Source organism: Physcomitrium patens, chromosome 1 (genome assembly GCF_059467195.1).
Source record: "Physcomitrium patens ecotype Gransden chromosome 1, ASM5946719v1, whole genome shotgun sequence".
In the NCBI taxonomy this organism is placed as follows: domain Eukaryota; kingdom Viridiplantae; phylum Streptophyta; class Bryopsida; order Funariales; family Funariaceae; genus Physcomitrium; species Physcomitrium patens.
Genome location: NC_143410.1, coordinates 28,600,830 through 28,620,384, shown reverse-complemented (window position 1 = coordinate 28,620,384; position 19,555 = coordinate 28,600,830). Strand labels below are relative to the sequence as shown.

The following is a 19,555-nucleotide window of genomic DNA, read 5'->3' as shown; positions in this document are numbered from 1 at the left end:
GTTGTCTACAAGAATACTCCTTTTAAATTGTCTTCGAGAATACTCCTTTCAAGTTGTGTGCGAGAATACTCCTTTCATGTTGTCTACGAGAATACTCTTTTCAAGTAGTCTACAAGAATATACCTTTTAAGTTATCTGTGAGAATATTCCTTTCAAGTTATTTGTGAGAATACTTGTTTCAAGTTGATTGCAAGAATACTCTTTTCAAGTTGTCTACGAGAATACTCCTTTGAAATTATTTGCGAGAATACTCCTTTTAAGTTGTCTGCGAGAATACTGCTTTTAAGTTGTCTACGAGAATACTCCTTTTAAGTTATCTGCCAGAATACTCTTTTTAAGTTGTCAACGAGAATACTCTTTTCAAGTTGTCTACAAGAATACTCCTTTTAAGTTGTCTACTAGAATATTCCTTTCAAGTTGTCTAAGAGAATACTCCTTTCAAGTTGTGTGCCAGAATATTCTTTTCAAGTTGTCTGCGAGAATACTCCTTTCAAGTTGTGTGCGAGAATACGCTTTTCAAGTTGTCGTAGAGAATACTCCTTTCAAGTTGTTTCCGAGAATACTCCTTTTAAGTTGTTTGCCAGAATACTTTTTTCAAGTTGTCTGTGATAATACTCCTTTTAAGTTGTCTACGAGAATACCCCTTTCAAGTTGTCTGCAACAATACGTCTTTTAAGTCGTTGCTCAGGTCTGGTTTTCCGGTGTTGCCTTGTGCTGCATTCTGCACCTGCTGCTCAACAAGCCTCTGTTTCAATTTTCTTGCGTGCTCACCTTGTGCAGGTAGTTTGGACTGAGTGCCAGGGCCAAAGGGTGGGAGCGGCAGGGGTTTGGGGTTGTGGGGATTCTGGAACAGGTGTAGCGAAGATGGGTTTTCTCAACGACGGATGGTGGCGTTCTAGGGCACGATTTTCATGGCGGATGTTTGGTTGTGGAGGGGGAGGACCTCGTTCAGTTAACAAAATGAAAATTTCATCACTTTCAAGCCCGGAGATGGATCCTGTAACGGCATACCTTCAAGCCCGAAGATGGCTCCTGTGAGAACACCATCTTCAATTGGGTTCTCATGTGAAGTTGCAATTCCATCACGCTCTTGTCATGCTACTTCTCCAAGCTACAAGTCAGGAAGACGTCCGCCAGCCAGACAAGATATTTCACCACATTCAAGCTCAGAGACGGATCCTTCGAGAATAATGTCCTTAATGAGCAAAGATTCAGGTTCTGGTTTTGCAATAGACTCACCATCATCAGTAGGCTCATCATCAGTATGCTCATGGCCAGGTTATCCTGGATCGAGGATGGGACCATGTTTAAAGAGATCATCGGTAGACCCCGTGTTTGCCACCCAGGATATGGATAGGGGACTAAGTGTTCCTGGTCGTGCTAGTGGTAGACCTTCAAGTTCAAAAGTAGGGGCATTTGATCGTACAAGACCGAGGGCGGCATTACCTTCCAGTTCAAAGAGGAAATTGGCAGACACCATGGGTGCCACCCCGAGGAAGTATACGGGAGTCAGTGATCGTAGTCGTCACAACCGACTTACACTGGAACTGAGGTGGCATGGTGGCAAGTTTTGTAGGGAATCTGATTTGCCGGCAGAGGCATTAGCATTGGTCCATGACCTTGCTAGAATGCAAGAGAATCCAGGCGTGAAGCCTGAGAGACTGAACTCTGATAAGGGGTTCCTAGAAAAGTTTATTCATGATAATCCATTTCCTCCTTCGTAGGATTTGGAGGAAATAAAGTCAGGAATTGCGGAATTGGGCCCGAAAGTCTTGGAAGCATGGAAGACGTATAAAGGTCTTGAGGCTTTTTTAGATTGGGTGAGTTTTTGTTTGATCACTGGTAGTCAAGTCGACTCCTTGTAAATGCATCTCTATTCAAACGTTGTATTTGGAGCGTTTAATGACAGGGTTATGCAAGAGTGTTCTTGTGTGCTCAACACTTGGCGTTGATTTGCAGAAAACCTGCGGCTATATTCCCAAAGCACCTGCTCTAAAAAACATAGGCAACGTGGACACGGATAGATGTCTTCAGTCCGGTAAGAGGCTCGTGAACTTTGGGTCTTCTGGTCTTAAAGTTATATGGGGAGTCCGTAAGCATAGCTTTGCAGGCGTCTGAGAGTGAAGGGATTTTCAGATATGTGCACTAGTTTCTTACTGCCTGTGGACAATGCAATCTGGACACAACCTAACCTTGGTAGGTGATTACAAAACATTATTCAGCTCAAAACTGAAGACCGTGGTTTTTATAATAGTAGAACATAAATCTGCAAACACAACTACTGTAGTTTCTGTAAACGTGGTTCAGCTGATGACTGTTGAGCCTGTTGTTGTGTTGTGACTACGTTGGTTTTGGAAACTCATGCCGTTTTATATGTGGTGGTGGTTTGCTAGACAATCCGGCAGCAGATAGGAGTGATCTGCGAATTGCATATTCCAATGATGATCCCAATGCCATCCATTGGCCACCTACTCTGCCGGAGTACGACTCCACTGTTGTAAGTACAAGGCCCTTGACCCGCTACGAAGCTTGAGGATGTGCTGTTTCGTCGCATTGAGAGTTGATTATTATGAGGTGGCAACCTGATTCGAAAAGAAGTGACGTGTACTTAGCTGAGTGCAAGCTTAACAATTGGTGAAGTAGTCATGATTGTTGCAATTGGGGTCAGGCCAAATTATGCTATTGGGTAGGAGCCAATGCTGAGAGGGATGAATTTCCCAACTTTTGCAGGAAGAGAAGGATGCAATAATTCAGAAACTATTGATTCAAGTTCAGCGTCTTAAGGATAAAAATGTTCGAATCAATGCTGAATTGGAAAGTTACAAGGCTGAGATTGCACATGAGAGGGATGAAACTAAACGTCTTGAAGCTGACTCGAATATCTACTTTCAAACACTTATAAACGAGCACGAGATAGCAAAGTCATTTCACGGTAATTTGTGAAAACTTTGAGTCGTCACGTGTATGAATTCGTCACAGCACTTGTCGCGATTGTCTAAAAACCCGTCCTGACCACGAAGCACCGTAAGGTCGTTGAACTGGCTCTGTGGTATTATGACATGTTGGTGTTGCAGTTGTCCTGTTTGGCCTTTTCCAGGTTTGCATGCTTTGGTCAAATTAACCTTATGTTCGGGTTGTGGTTGGTACTTTACATGAACGGAAAGTGCCATGTATTTTTAAGACGTAGCATGAAAAGATTGGTAGCGGAGTCCAGGACATGTGGAGTCATTTTGAAGAAATATGGTCTGGTCGACGTGTGCGAAGTGGAAATATGGTATGATGTTGCAATTTTAATGTGTGGTTGTTTGTGTTCCAGCTGCAACAGATGGCTTCCTTCACTCACCTCCTCGACAGGACGAAGTGGCGTCCCTCTTGAACGTCGATGGTGAAATTTGTGAGCCGTCACGTGCATAACTCGGTGTTTACATTCGTCGTGATTGTCTTAAGACCAGTCCTGATCACGATGCATTCTAAGGACTTCGAAATGGCTCTGTGGTATTTTAACAAAGTTAAATTGATAATATTCTTATAATAATACAAATATAAAAATATTTTATATATTGATATAAAATTATATATTTATAATTTATAATTTTAATTACTTTTTTTTTACTTTGTATTTTTGAGCACATAGATTTTTTTAATCTTGTACTCTACTTTAAAACATTTATTTTTTGATACATCTTATAACATAATATAATTGATTAACATTTATTTTTTGATACATCTTATAACATTGATTAATTATTGCATTTAAAATTGAGATATAGATAAGATGTTAAAATCTTATATTTAGATAAAATATAAATATTCTAATTTTTTTTTTTATAAATTATCAAATTTTTTGTTATTTTTGAACTTAGCAAAGAATCTAAAAGCACAACATATGTTCAAATTTAGGGAATTTATAAACACAAAAGATCTTTTAAGATATGAAGTATAATCTATATATATATAATATTAGATCTAATAATAAAAAATAATATTGCATCAAAAAATTTAACTTGTTAAATTTTGTTATTAAATATAAAAACAATACATGTATTATTCTATATTTTTTTTATTAAGAATATTAAAAAATATTGTAATGTATAATGAACTAAAGGTATTTTGAATATATTATCATTCAATCCATGTCACATTGAAAGTAAGAGTATCACATTGACATACCACAGATGACTTATAAAAAAATATATTTAATTGTGATTAATCTAACCAAAACCTTCTTTGTTATTCAACATAATAATTGTGGCATAACAATAACAATAATAATAGTAATAAATGTGAACTTCTTTTTGTAACAAACCAAAGAAAACTATCCAACTATTCTAGCAACTAATTTGACCTAGATATTTTAATATAGTCACAATTAAGGAAGAATGATTTTTAAAACTAAACATAGATTTAACTTTTTTAAATTATAAATAAATATCTCTAATTAATAATAGATTAAAAAAATTAATAAAATATCTATATCAAAGTTATTTTTTTGATTAGATTCTTTACTGATTATTTGATGAATAATTCTTTTTTTTAATAACTATAATAAAAAATAGACAATTTTAGGAAAAAATTTGATAAACTTTAATGATTTAGAATTTTGTTTTATAAAGTTTAATAATTTAATGTGGAGTTAGAAGTACAAAAAGAATCATATGAGGTTTGCTAATTCTACAAATAATATCACATCCATATCAAAACTATGATCAATTAAAAAATTATTTTAATATAAATAACTTTAAACAAAAAAATATCATAGTAATGCAAAAAAAAAAAAAAAAAAAAAAAAAATTATAAAGTTTCAATACTAAATTATAAAGTTTAATAAATCATTACAATAATTATAAAATCATTGCTTGCACTATGTTGGGCTTCAAAAAAACAAATAGTAGACTATTTATAATTAAAAAGCATAATACCATGATCTATCAAGATGATGCAATTTTTTTCTATTATGTTCACCATCACCTTTATTATCTTACAAAGATGTAATTTGTTCATGTTTTTATACAATCAATAATATTAAAAATTATTTACTTATTTATTAATTAGTTTGTATTATTTTGATTTGATTTTTGTAACAACTCATAGCTACAAATCAATGATAAATCTAAAGGAAGGTCCATGCATTCATAGTCTTAAAAAAATTAATCTATAATATCTTAATTGTAATATCAATAGTCTATTTGTAATCTATATTGTATATTGTTTCAAAAAATAAATAAAATAAGTAAAAAAAAAATTATTAATAAATTTAATTATATGAATAAATATAATCTCTAAAACATATTTTGTTAAATATTATTCATGAAAACATTAAAATTATCCAACATATTATAAAGTTATAATGTTATCATACAAACAACATTTTTTTTCTTATAATTCTAATAGTACACTCATAATGTTGATGCAAAAGAATTGGAGATAAGAGTTAAGATTGTGTCTACTTGATCAATTAGGTGAAGAATATGGGAAAATGATTTTGAGAATCTTTTCTCATGTAAGACCCAACGAGTCCAATACAAATATATGACATTGTAAAAGAACCTGCAATAGAATAACATTCTCATCACAACGTTGCTACAAATCATCATTCACTCACAATATTATCGATTATTGATATGTTTCCCAATGCGTTTTCAGCTTTTTGACAAGTTGAACAGCTTTCATTCCTTAATGAACACACCCCAGGATGTATCAGAGTCATTCTCACATGCAAACAATTGGTAACAGTGCTGTACGCATGAATCATGCTTTCTTGATAAACACGGTAGCAAAGTTTCAGATTCATTTCACGTGTTTCACTTCGATAGTTAACAACCCAGTCGTTTTTATACGTCTCTACTTTCACATAATCAAACAGATATTTATCACACAACTGGGAAACAGTCAAGCTTGTGCGAATCAACTTCTTTAGGGTTGAGACCATTCCACAACAGCATCAAAATAACCGAATATTTTGGGAAGCGCTAAGCAAGACTGTCGTTTTCTGTATATCTGGGAATGAAATTCACTAAATCTATAACCGGAAGTAATCGGAGGTGGTCACCGACCACGCAAACATGTCGAACAGGGAACTGAATCATCGCCGCAAGCCACTGGAATAGGGGAGATTGGATTCCAACCCACCAGATTTAGTTTACGGTGAGATTCATGACACGATGATGCAGCATAAAGATTGCATTGCACTGAGGTGCGGAACCTAACAGTCCAGAGATGCAAAGTAAAAACTAGTGAAGATTTTAACACTAAATATTATATTGTGATGGATATGACATTCTTTCATTGTGTAATAGAAGGGTATTGGCATTCTTGCATCTCTACTTCTTGTTATACATGATTAATTTTATTAAAATTAAATAATAAATATCTATATTATTCTAAAGATATAGGATTTAATGTTCAAAGTTAGTCTTTAAGAAAATGGTAGTGTTGGAAGAAGATAATATGTATCTTAGAATGTGATATAAAGAATGATTATAATATTTTGCATAATTTGACAAAACAAAGAATTATAAAATATGTCTTCTTTTTTAATATTTTTAGTATATTAAAATTCCAATCATACATGTTTTTTTTCTTAATATTTTGAATGATTTTTTAATTTGGACTATAATTTTTTTCTAAAAGATACATAATAATTGATATTAATATAATTAAATGATGCCTTCATACAAAGATTATATATATATACAAATAAATTTTATATTTTAATATTATTAAATATTAATTTATAATAAAAAATAATATTAATTTTACTAATAATGGAAGATATTTATGTTATAGATTTTAAACTCAATATGCAAAAATTTGTTTGTGCATTGGTCTATTAAAGCATACTAAAGCTTAAAATATCATTTAATATTAGTATTTTTTGTTAATTTATTAAGATTTTTTTTATTATCAATAGATTATCTTTTTTGAATCTATTATCATAATTATTTAATATTACTATATAGTTTATAATTTGTATTAATTTACTTTTATATTTATAATTATGTTTATATTTAAATTTTTTTTATTTAAGATTGTATTAAGTCTTTTTATAAGTATCTAATTTATTATGTTATCTATTTCAATATCACTTAATAGATTTTTTTCTTCATTAAAATAAGTACATTTATAATTTTGTCTAAATAACTTAAGTCGCTTGTCTGCTATTGGTGTCTTTAATTTTGTACCATCAAGTTTATGTAACAAATATGTAACATTGCCATAGACTTTTTTCAAAGCATATGGTCTAAACTAATAATTAGAATTTTTTTTTTAGTGTAATATGTTGGTTATCCAAACTATTATCATGGAACATGATCTAATCATCTTTTTTAATTGCTTTAGCTTGTAGTTAATAATTTTTATTAAATATTTCTTTCTTCTTTTTCCTTGCTTCTTTCAATCTCTCTATTGTTGCTTTAATATCATTATGTCTTCTTTCTAATTCTTAAATCTATAATACTAAAAGTTTTTTATTAAGGTCATCCTTCTAAGACAATATATTCCATATAAGTACTACCTCTTCTAATTGTAATATTAGTTTTTTTTTTTTTTTTTAAATATATTACTTAATTATTTAAGTGCTCTCAAATTTTTCAAATATATTAAAAACTAAGTCAAATATGAGCACATAATATCTTTTTTAATCCAACTAACATTCTTTTCAAAATTTTAAAATTTTTATCAATCTTAAAAATATAATTTTTAAGATTCTAACTCACTTTAATCTCAATTTCTTTTAATTTGACCATTGAATTAAGCTCAATTTTATAACACAATTACATTGAAAAATTTATATTGTTTTACTCATAGATCTAGTATAAAAATCACATAATTTACCAAAATATAACATATTTTTTATTCTATAGAAAATAGAATCATCTAAAATAATTTTAACTTTGCAAAGCTTTCAAAAGTTAATTAAAACTAAAATTCCTCTAAACTAGCACTCAAATAAATATTATCAAGTTTGCTCTCAAAATTTGATTGTTGATCAATAAAAGAACCTCATATTTATTATTTATAGGTGATTTCGTACCTCAAAATCTTATTTTGAACTTAATTCACAACCAATCTTTTCTAGGTATTAATCTAAGATTTTTTAGGAAATTTTTGCTAAAAACTATTTTTTATTTTAACTTAAAGATGTCTATAATGTTATTTTTGTTAATCTACTCTATTTTTATAAAGTAAGTAGAATTTTTTTTAATTAAAATATAATATAAATGTTATTTTTTTTTCTTTCTCACTTTTATCTATGTTTCTATAGTAATTTTTTATTGTATTTTAAGCTTCAAAAATAAATTTTTCTTCTCGATCAATCTTATATTATATTAAATTTTTTAAAATATTTTTTTTTATAAAAATCAATACATCAAACTTTACTTTAGATATTATATTGTCACAAATAAGAACAAATGACAAACTTCACTCTATAACTTTTTATTTAAGAAAACTTTCAACAATAGAGATTAATTATAACATTCACAATAAAGAACTTACAATTATAGATTCATTTAAAAAATGACACTATTATCTAAAAGATGCTTTAAATCTAGTGATTATTTATACAAATCATAAGAATTTCAAGAAATTCTTTATTGGCTCTCATGTGCATTCATTAATATCATATCTGTGCCAATAGATAAGATATTTCAATTTATTTTGGAACCACCTTGAGTCTTAAACTTCTTCCACTTCAAAATCTTCATTATTGTCTATTTCTATAGGAAGAGGTGGAACTTGTCTTCTTTTTAGTATATTCACAGTCTTGTATGTTCAAGAATAGATACATAGAAGATAGGATGGATCTTCATTGACTTTGGTAGATGTAATCGATAAGAAACTCGATTGATTTATCCACAAATAAAAAAAGATCCAAACTTGCTATAGTCTAACTTATCACAAAAACGAGTAATCTTGATATTATGATGAAGTAAGCATACCTTGTTACCTACATTGAATTGTGGTTGTTCCTTTTGAGAGGCATCCATGTTGATCTATGAAAGATATTATGGAATTAATCTATTTTTATTTACTTTTATTTAATTATATAGATAATTATTGATTTACATGTATATGTTCATGACAGTTTTTCACTGTTGCCTTGTGCTGCATTTTGCATCTGCTACTCAAAAAGCCTCAATTTTAATTTTCTTGTGTAATCAACTTGTGTAGGTATTTTGGACTAAGTGCTAGAGCCAAAGGATAGAAGAGCGAAGCATTCGAGGTTGTTGAATTATCTACAATAGGAGTAGTAAAGATAATTTGTGGAAAATAGATTAGATTCATGTTCAAATATGAATTTGGAAGACATCGTTGCTACCACAACACTGGTTTTGGAGGTTGTTGATTGTGATTGCTCTCGGAAGTATACACTAAATTTAAGGTAGTATCACTTTTACTAGTTCTGTGTGGAGTGTGCCTTGACAAAAGAAGGTGCAGCATTGATCCATGACCTTGCAAGGCTAGAAGAAAATCCAAATGTTGATCCTAATAAATAAAATTGTAAAAGCAAGATTTTTTTAGAAAATTCTATCCTTGACAATCCATTGAAAGTAATAGAGGGTTTAGAAGAAAATATTACAATTTCACGTTATAACTTTAAAAATATTTGTGGTGGCAATAGTAACACCTTTTTTATGTTATAATTTCACATTTTAGGATAGTATACACAGTCATCATGTTATCATGAATTAAAAATTGAAAATACAATCAAATACTCTTCATTTTCATAGTCAAAGGAAACAACATGCAACCACCTCAAACTACCAAAAGACGACATGATACACCTAAAAATGCACAAATTGCACAGAGAAGGTCCGAGATTCACAACAAAGCCTAACACAAACTTGCATAAGACCCACTCGAGCTATATCAGAAAAAACAGAAAAAAAGGAAAAGTGAAACTAGAAAGCATATAAGGTTTGGTGATCGAATCGACTGCCAGGTTAGAAAGGGGCGTAGACACAGCTTGCCAAGCAGCTCCACATGGCGATCGGTTTAGTGCCGATGTGGCGTGGCCGATGACTGGACATGGCCGCAAACGTGTAATTTTAGCATCTGCAGTGCAGCAAGTGCAAATCTAGGCTGCGCCTAATCATCATTCAAATACTACATTCCGAGAGACAAGTCTTATTCTTTACTGTTTGTTATCTATCAGGAATGCATTGTGAAGTTGAAGCTGAAAGTGCAGGTGGTGTTACGGAACTTGGAATGTGGGTACCAAGTTGAAGTGAGAACGAGAGGAAGTTGGAAGTTACTTACAATATACTAGGAAGGCACTGCAATGTATCTTCATGTGTGTGCTAGCTGTGATAGCTGGGAAAGGGCGTTTGGATCAAGCTCAAAAAAACTTGGTAGGTTCCTGAGGCCTAACAAGTGGTTGATGGGTTGGAGAGGCAGCGCTTTGGAATTACTGATATATGCGGAATGCGTATGGTACGGTTATGGAGCTTTTACTTCAAAGGCGATACGAGGTCTGATAGTTGCAAACATCATTCTTGCTGCAAAGAAAGGGACAAGCAGCACGAAAGCTCTTGAACCTCACAACCTTAGAAGAGTCTATGGGATGCTATGTGCTGGGCCAAAACAGGATTTAGAGCCCCCAGCCTTCCCTGTTGCAGCTCAAAGCACAACCCTGATGCCCCGGAGCCTGAGATTGGCTCCACCTCTCCTCTATTTCCTAGAGTGAAATCGGCTCCTGCTGTCGTCAAACTAGTTCCAGTTCAATCTGCAACATCTCTTGGAGATATCCTTGAACGCTGACGTTCAACCTACAACGCTTTGCAAAGCAGGCTGGGAGGTGGGCTTCGTGGCGTGTGTAAGGAGCTCCTGCAATCTCCTTTTTAACCGTTTCATGCCTGTTGGCCTCGATCCTGAACTCTTTCGTATTCTTTCGTACTCTTTCATATTCTTTCAGCATTCTCAGCCTTTTGGAAGTTCTTTCTAAAAAAAATATTTTCTAATTGTGTAATAAACATATTAGGAGTTGAAGTGCCGATAGTTTGTATTTGAGTGTTAGTGATGAAACCATTGGATATCATTGAAACCATTGGATATCAACTGCAATTTAGAGGATGACATTTGTTTGTGATATTTGCATTTAGGAGAGGAAGAGCATTTCAAAAATGAAGTTTGTTGAAGATATCATCCTCAGAATGATTTTAACACAATCTTTGTTAAACATGAAAAAATATTTGGTATAGATACCACTAATAAGGTTTTAACTTTAATAAGTTATTAATGGTCAAAAGATAGCAAAGATTAAGAGTAAGTTATTAAGCTAGTGGTCAGGATTTTAAGTGATGGTTTGATTCAAAAGAATCTAAGATTTGGTTGGATGAAGCAAAATATAATAAAGATATTTGTAGATTAAATTCAATTATATCAAATATAATTCCATGTTTATAAATAAAGAGTGTTGAAAGAAAGAATCATCTTATTCCATATTTTTTTTAATATAAAACTTTGTTAATATCAAACGTTGAAATTTTCTACTTCTTTAATAAGTTATGAATTCACTTAAATTTTTTTATGATTTTTAAATTGTTCAAAATCTTTGTTGTTGTGAGGAATAGGTAATCTTATTGTTGATGTTAGGATTTTAAATAACTTAAACTTTTAGATATAGATCTAATTTTGCATATACTTGTAGTTGAGTTCATTTTGAATTTGGTATTTGTTTTACATTTTAAAGAAATATTTTACAACAATGGTATTGTATTTTTTTACTTAAATAAATCTTTAGTAGATTAATTTTTTAGTTTAAAGTATAAAAAAGCTTGAGGTATTCAAAAAGCCTCTTATGATGCTAAGAAGTGATTTGTAAGCATAAACATAATGTAAGAATAGCACATTGAGTTTTTTAGGTTTATATTATTTAAAAGACTTATAAAGATCATTAGAAGTGAAGTCGACAGTATTTTAAGATAAAAAAAAATACTAATTTGTTCACAATGAAGATATTTTTAGATTTTGTGATAGCAATTTAGAGCTTTAGGACTTCTTTTCTTACTATTTTTTTAATATATCTCTTCTTCAAATATGACTTTGTATGAAGGTGAATGCTTGAAGGTTTTTGAGAATTTTAGATGTAATAATTTCTATTATTGAAAGATAAAAATAAAGCTTTTATTGGATTCTTTAAATCTTTGAAATATTGTAAATAAAAATAAAAAGCTTCTGAGTATAAATTCTAGTATAAAAGAAAAAAATATATAAATATTATAAAAAAAAGACATTTGGATTGCTCATGATCAATATTGACGAGACAAAGTTTTTTTATATTACTTCTTGTAAAATACTAGAAAAAGCATAGAAGTCTCTTTTCAATATTCATAAGAATAAGAACTTATCTAATATTCTTTACACAAAGAAGAAAGTCTTTACTTGCAAGATAAAAGAAAGTGAAGACCTCATGGCATACATGAATAAGATAAAAGCATGTACAAATCAACTTGCGATTGTATTTAAGCTTTTAGAAGATAAAGATATTATCATGATTTTATTTGTGAGTTTATCAAAATCCTATAACTATGTCATTGTGATATTGTGGTATTGTAATATTAAAGATTAATAAAATAAAAAACGTTATGATAGACTATCTAAGAACAAGCTTAAGCCATGAAGTGACTAAAAAGAAATAAAAAGACCTTCAAAACGAGGATGTAGTACTTTATTCACATTAAAGCAAAGATACTTAGTTAAATATAAAAAAATAAAATTAAAACTTACTTCATTTATGGATAAGTAAGATGTTTTTCTTAAAATTACTACAAAGATAAGAAGATAGAGAAATAGAATGCAAATGGTATCAAAGATGAATTTGAAAAGTAAGATTATTCATTCATGGCAAAAAAAAAGAACCTCTATGATTTTTGTGTCAAAATGGATTGTGGATTTAGATTATCTTAAGCATGTGAAACTTTATAGTTATTCACTTAATACTTTTAAGATAATTTTTTACAATAATAATAATCTTGATATATATTGGTATATATATAGTCATTGAAATTAGCTTTATTATAGTAGAAATAGTTACAAATAGATAAACTAATTGAATTAGATTCAAAAGCATCGTCTATATATCCAAGTTAAAATAAAATCTATTTTTAATAAATAAACTTATGATATGAATCTTTATACTTTATTTCAATATAAATGAATATTTTGTGAATATATTGAATATAAACATGGTTGCTAATGACTCTAGAGAAAAAAATTTGTATTACTTTAATTATAAAAATGTCAAAAAAATGGAAATAATTATATTTTATTAAATTTATATTAAATTAAAATAAGTTTTATATATAATATTATTATTATCCTCAAAATTAGCATAACATATAAAAATAATATGAAATATTATGAAAGTTTAGATTATAATTAAAAATAAAATTAAATAAAAATAATTTATTTAAGTTTGTAGTTAAAATTTTGTAATTAAAAATAGAAGTTGTAGGATTTATTAGCAAGGAGTTAAAAAAAGGCTTTGATATCAAAAGATTAATATTTTAACTCTTAGGCCATTCCATGTAGGTGGATAAGATGAATGATAGAGGATTTCATTTCCAGTGGTTGAAGGTCATGCCCAATGGGCTTTAAGATATTGTTTGAGACCATACTAGAATTTGAGGCCACTTTAGGGCAGCCTATTCAAGACATAGTAGGCTATTTAAGGTAAAGAAATCCATTTGAAGTTTGGAGGTTGGATTCAAAAAGCTTATGTTTTGGACTAGAAATAAAATGAAAAAATATGCAATTTGGATTTCGGATGGGAAAGATATGGTTGTTTGAAGTTAGGATGTAAATTTGATACCTATTATTATTTTTTTAAGTATATAGAGAGTTGTGAGTCATCAAATTGACTCACTTGTTGTTTTAGAATAAAAACATACATTTAGAATGCTTTAAATCATAATATATAGTGAGTAGTGTAGAAATCCTTTGAGAAATAAAAAATTAGAATGTTAGTAGTAGAGATAGAGTCTTAGAGGCAATTAATTATCTTCATTGATTTAGTATTTTTATTCATTTTTGAGTATTAAGGATTATTTATTAAGACCAATATTTATATTGATCTTCTATCTATATGTATTATTTATAAAAAACATAAATATTAGTAGTTAGAAGAAGCATGAGAAAGAACCTCATGTCATTTTAGTTATTGATATAAAAAATAAGATTTATAGTAGATTTAAATTGATGTTTATTATTATCAAAAATCAAGAAGGTAGTAAAATGTAGCCTTACATGGATATTAATATTATAGAAACATTATAGTATTTTCCAGAATTTATTTAGAATTTATTTATAATTTTTTAGGAATTTTTAGAATAATATTTAAGATCTTGGTAAAAATGAGTTTTACCACTTTGGAAGCCATTATGAAGAAAGGGAGTGAGATTTGAAGGCCACATCAAGTTCCTAAGCTAGTTGGGTTTTTTTAAACACCATGATGAAGTCAAAAATACAAAAAAATGAGTTTTACTAGTAGAAAATAGAAGGACCAGCAGCTAGTCTAATCCTTCTAGGAAGGAAGGTGTACAAGGTCCATATGGGTTGTAGCACCTTGGGTATAGGTAGGAGGATAAGACTAAGGCCTCAAGGCCTCTTTAGACACTGGATATACACTACATGTGAGCCTTGGTGAGGCTCGAATCCTTGACCTATAAGCAAGTTACCCTTGAGGTAAAACATTTTTACTTAAGTTTTATTTATTTACTTATTATTTTTAAACCTTCATAACTTATTCATAGTAACTCAGATTTACATGTTTCTTACATCATTGGAAAGCCAAAAAATTAAATTCCTAAAAAATATACTTTTTACTTTTACTTTTTATTTTTTACTAGGTGAAAATTCTGTGAACAGACTATGACCGAGTTTTAGAGTGTGTATTTGCTTGTATACATTCCTTTCACTTGTTTTTGTTGTTTCTTCTTTTTTTCTTGTTCATTTCATCTTCTACTTCACACTATCCATTACAAGCAACTCTTAATTGAGGCCATCTTATAATTTGGATAGAGGGGTGAAATTTACACTAACAAGAGTTGTAGGAAGGCATTTAATAATCAAAAGATGGTATTGAAAAGTTGACTTAACAACTACATTTTATATTAGAAGATTGATAAATTTAAATTTAGAACAAAGGAGAAAGTGTTATTGAAGTCATTGCTTCAGAACAAAGGAGAAAGTATTATTGAAGTCATTGCTTCAAAACTAGAATTTGTAAGTAAGTTCTTTTCTTAGAGGTTTCAATTTGAGCCATATCTTGAGTTTAGATGAAATTTTTATTCAAAATTTTCATAAGTGTAGATGATTATGTTAAAAAATTGTACATGAAAAGTTCATAGTATTTGAATATTGAGATTTTGAGATATAATGGAATTAGTGTGCCGATGCCTAAAAATTGATATATTTAACACTTATTAGAAATTAAGCAATATTCAAAAATTTGTATGGAATTTATGGTTGAATTTTTTCTTATAGAAATAGTTAAGAATATAACATAATTTATAGAGAGGATTGAATCCAACTAGACAGATAGATTAAAATTTATAGGATTATACATATTTAAAAGATATTTAAATAAAAATAGAAGTGATTTTAGGATATCTAGTCACACCTTGGAAATTCTTAAGTATCTTAGGCTTATATATTTGATGTAAATGTCTTTGTAAAGACAAGCTATAATAAAATTTGTATTTTATAAACTTGTAACTTGTTTATGCAATTATTAGCAAATAGAAGTTCAATGCTTTCTTGAGGCAAATAGTGTCTACTATGACATCGTTACCTTAGAAATTTAAATATGAAGAACAAGAATACATATAAGGTAATTAAAAAAGAACCTTATTTTTAAGTAGTATCGCAACTATATTGGAGATTATTTATTTTGATATATGTGAACTTATAAAGATTAGAAATATGAAATAAGGTGTTTCTTTATTTTTATTGATGATTTCTTAAAAAAGATTTGGATCTATATTCATAAAATTAAGAGTGAGTGATTTTTAAGATTTAAAAATTGAAGGTACTTGATGAAAAATAAAATGAGCCAAAGCTTAAGATGTTATATGCAAAAAATGAAAGTGAATATATGACTATAAAATTTAATATTTACTTGAAAAATTAAAGGATTTTTAGAAAAAATAAAATTCTATATATTTCACAATTAAATAGTATTATTGAATAAATAAGTTGTATCATTACAGAGATAGCAAATATCATGCTTTGTACTCAAAATCTTAGTTATGAGTTCTAAGGTGAAGATGTTGTCAATGTTGTTTCTATAAGGAATAAATATCCAATAAATATTCTTGTATCAATGATACCATAAAAAATCTACAATAGAAGACAACCTTATATTTTACATATGAAGATCTTTACCTGCATTACATATGCAAAGGTATTAGATTATATAAAGTCCAAATTTAATGCAAAAGGTACAAAGTATATGTTTTTAAATTACTATAAAAGTATTAAGACATATTTTTAATATAAAAATTATAATTATTAATAAATTAATAAAACAAATATATAAATTTATTAAAAATATATATTATAGAAATTTTTTAATTAAAAAAATAAAATAAAATAACTTATTATAAAAAAGTAAAGACTTTGTATAAAAATAAGTTATAGAATTTTTTGACCTAAACTTTGATAAAAATAAGAACTCTAAGGACTTGAAACTAGTATAGGAATAGTTCTTATGTAAAAATATAAAAAATATCCTATAATTTTAAAGATATCAAAATCTAGGTATTCATTTGGAAATCATACTAAATATATGTAGCCATTGCTAGTAATTAAGTTCATAAAACTTATAGAATCAATATAGTTTACTTAGTAAAGATGAGTTATGTTCTTGAATGAAACTTATTAATATTACTACAAATATTAAGAATCATAAAATATAAATAATATGAAGCAATTCTATATTATACATCAAATCAAGATAATTGAGAAAATAGGCAAAAAAAATTAAGAAAATAACATCTGACTTTAGTATAAAGAAAGGTAAAAATAAGATGCACATTCAAGAAGATCTATATCAATGAATGTTACATGAAAGTCAACTTTGATGATTAAGAAATATATCTAGTATAAGAGCCTTTAAAGCTATTTAGACTTAGTGAGTACAAAAATTAGATTAGACTAATATTTAATAAAAAAAATTAAAAAAAAAAAAAAAACCACAAAATGTCATCAAAAGTAATGAATATTAAAATCAAATATTACATTAGATAATGGGCCAAAATATTAGATCTCCTAAAATTCTAAAAACTCTAAAAGAACAAGTTGTTGAACAACATCATATTTATAGATTACATAAATAAAAATAAGAGGAAATAAAAAAAATAAATCAATAGATATAATACAATAAAAGAGAAGGTTCATTTGGAAGACTTAAGTTGAAAAATCTAATAGAAGATATAAGTTTTGGTAGTGAAGACAATACAAATTTGATAAGTATTATTTGTAGAAAAGAAAGAAGAAGTCCTTCAATTATAGAAGAATTTATAAAAGAATTAAATTCAATACATTCTACTATAAGTATAGAAGTAAGACAATTTTTCATATAATCCTCTTGTTTATCTATACCATTACAAAAAATAACAACAACCAATATGGCACCAACTACTAGATATAGAAAGGATGGATTATCCAAATTTAAAAGCAAAGAGGATCCAAATATTTATATCAAGGAATTTAATAATATTTATCAAGCCAACAAAGAAATAGCAGATGAAGAAAAATTGGTATTTTTTTCAATAACATTCAAAAAACAAGCATTTAAGTAGTATGCCTAATATCCTATGAGATACTTTATTTCTTGAAAAGAACTTAAAGATGCATTCATCATTTGTTTTAGGAAAAAGAAGAGTGATAGAGAAGTCATTGATAGTTTCTCATATCTCAAGGAAAAGAGAAATACACATGTAAAAGGATTTTTTGAAAGAGTTATAGAGAAAACTAATAAAATTGTTCATCAATCCTATAATCTATTTAAAAAGATGTGATTCTTAAATGGATTAAAGAGAGAAGTAAGCAAATATGCAAATTTATTATCAACAGACACACTGAAAGAAGCTCTTTAATTAGCAAAGAAGGTTGAATTAAGTATACATAGAGATAGAAAATCCTATAATACACACTTTGAAGATTCAAGTGAAGATTCAAGTGAAGATTCAAATGAAGAATAAAGGAAAAAAAAATTAGAAAAAAGAAAAAAATAAATTAAAAAAATTAAAAAAAATTAAAAGAATTAAAAGAAAAAATGGCTGAATTGACTATTGAATCAAAGTAATTTAGAATAGGTATTGTTTGTAAAAGAATGCAATAATGAAGGGCATTTCTTTTTTAAGTGTCATTTAATATTTAAAAAAAAATTAATATACACACACATTAAACTAATGATTGTATTTATAATTGATATTATAGAGATAGAAGTTTAGTAATTAATCAAGTATAATTATAATTAAATAACATAAGAAGAAAAAAAACCTATCAAAAGAAAAAAAAATATGAAAAGAAATTTATCTATAAATCAAAATAAGGATCAAGGACCTTAAAATTAACAATATTATATAAAAAAAAAAAAAAAAAAAAAAAAAAATACTAAAAGAAATGATAATTGTAGCATAGATGAAAGATATCTTTATGGAAAAGAATATAAATCTAATTATTATGAGGATAGATTACAACCAAGTATAAGATTCTTCTTAAAATTAATAAAAATAAGTATATATATATATATATATATATATATCTTTTAGTAATTAGCATCAGAATATGTAGCATAGTATAGGTTTTAGTATTAATTTGGATGGAAGTATTAGTTGGATATAATATATTCATACAATTGGAAAATTAAGCTAAGAAAATGACCAGATAGGTAGAAGTTTTATTTTTGGTTAAGATTTTTTTTATACATATTTGAAGTTCTTGGAGCACCTCTATGAATTTTTAAGTATATTAGATACTTAGGCTAGCCATTATTTAAAGTTACATAGAACTAGAAGTTGCTAGCTTGTAAGTTTTGGAAAAAATAGTCAAAACAAGAATATGTACTTTTTAAAAATGTAAAGGGGTTTGGTATATCTAGATGTATACTTGGATTATATTATATTAGTTTTTTCATCTATAGGTACTTTCAAAATTTAATTTAACATAAAAAAATATTTAAAGAATTAAAAAATGGCTTATTCTAAGGAATTCTAAAAAAGTTAGATTAAAAAATTTAGCACGTCTAAATAGATCATAAGTGAGTCTTATATCAGAGAACCTCAAAGATATGGTTGAAATAAATTTTGAATTCTTAAATTAGAAGTTAGAAGAACCATGAAAATCTACCTGAGTATTGAAGTAGGGCTCAAACAAAAATACAAAGGAAATGGACTAAAGAAGGAGTTCTTGATTACAAGCTAATATACAAAAGAATTGTAGATAGTGTTACGTTAGAAAATATTATAATATATAAAAATAATATAAAATATTATAAAAATTTGGATCATAATTAAAAATAAAATATAAATAAAAATATAAATAAAAT

At 28.1% G+C, this 19,555-nt stretch overlaps 1 protein-coding gene and 1 long non-coding RNA gene across 3 annotated transcripts; one reads left to right on the top strand and one right to left on the bottom strand.

Moving 5' to 3' along the window:
* The first annotated feature begins 796 nt into the window (after positions 1-796).
* LOC141046278 (uncharacterized) lies at positions 797-3,607 on the top strand. Of its 2 annotated transcripts, XM_073539193.2 has the most exons (4): positions 1,838-2,038; positions 2,394-2,497; positions 2,731-2,932; positions 3,317-3,607. In XM_073539193.2, the coding sequence occupies exons 1-4, from the start codon at positions 1,903-1,905 to the stop codon at positions 3,412-3,414; spliced, it is 540 nt and encodes a 179-aa protein (XP_073395294.2). In that variant the 5' UTR covers positions 1,838-1,902; the 3' UTR covers positions 3,415-3,607. The 2 variants fall into 2 exon arrangements, 1 of the variants encoding a protein (XP_073395294.2); XR_016506192.1 differs by lacking the exons at positions 2,731-2,932; positions 3,317-3,607 and adding an exon at positions 797-1,820 and having other exon boundaries at positions 1,960-2,038; positions 2,394-2,450.
* A 5,999-nt stretch (positions 3,608-9,606) lies between these two features.
* Positions 9,607-12,562, bottom strand: LOC141046276 (uncharacterized). Its single transcript, XR_012219075.2, has 2 exons — positions 10,261-12,562; positions 9,607-10,023 (listed from the first exon to the last, which is right to left on the bottom strand). It is a non-coding gene; the product is annotated as an uncharacterized LOC141046276 (long non-coding RNA).
* Between the last annotated feature and the right edge of the window lie 6,993 nt (positions 12,563-19,555).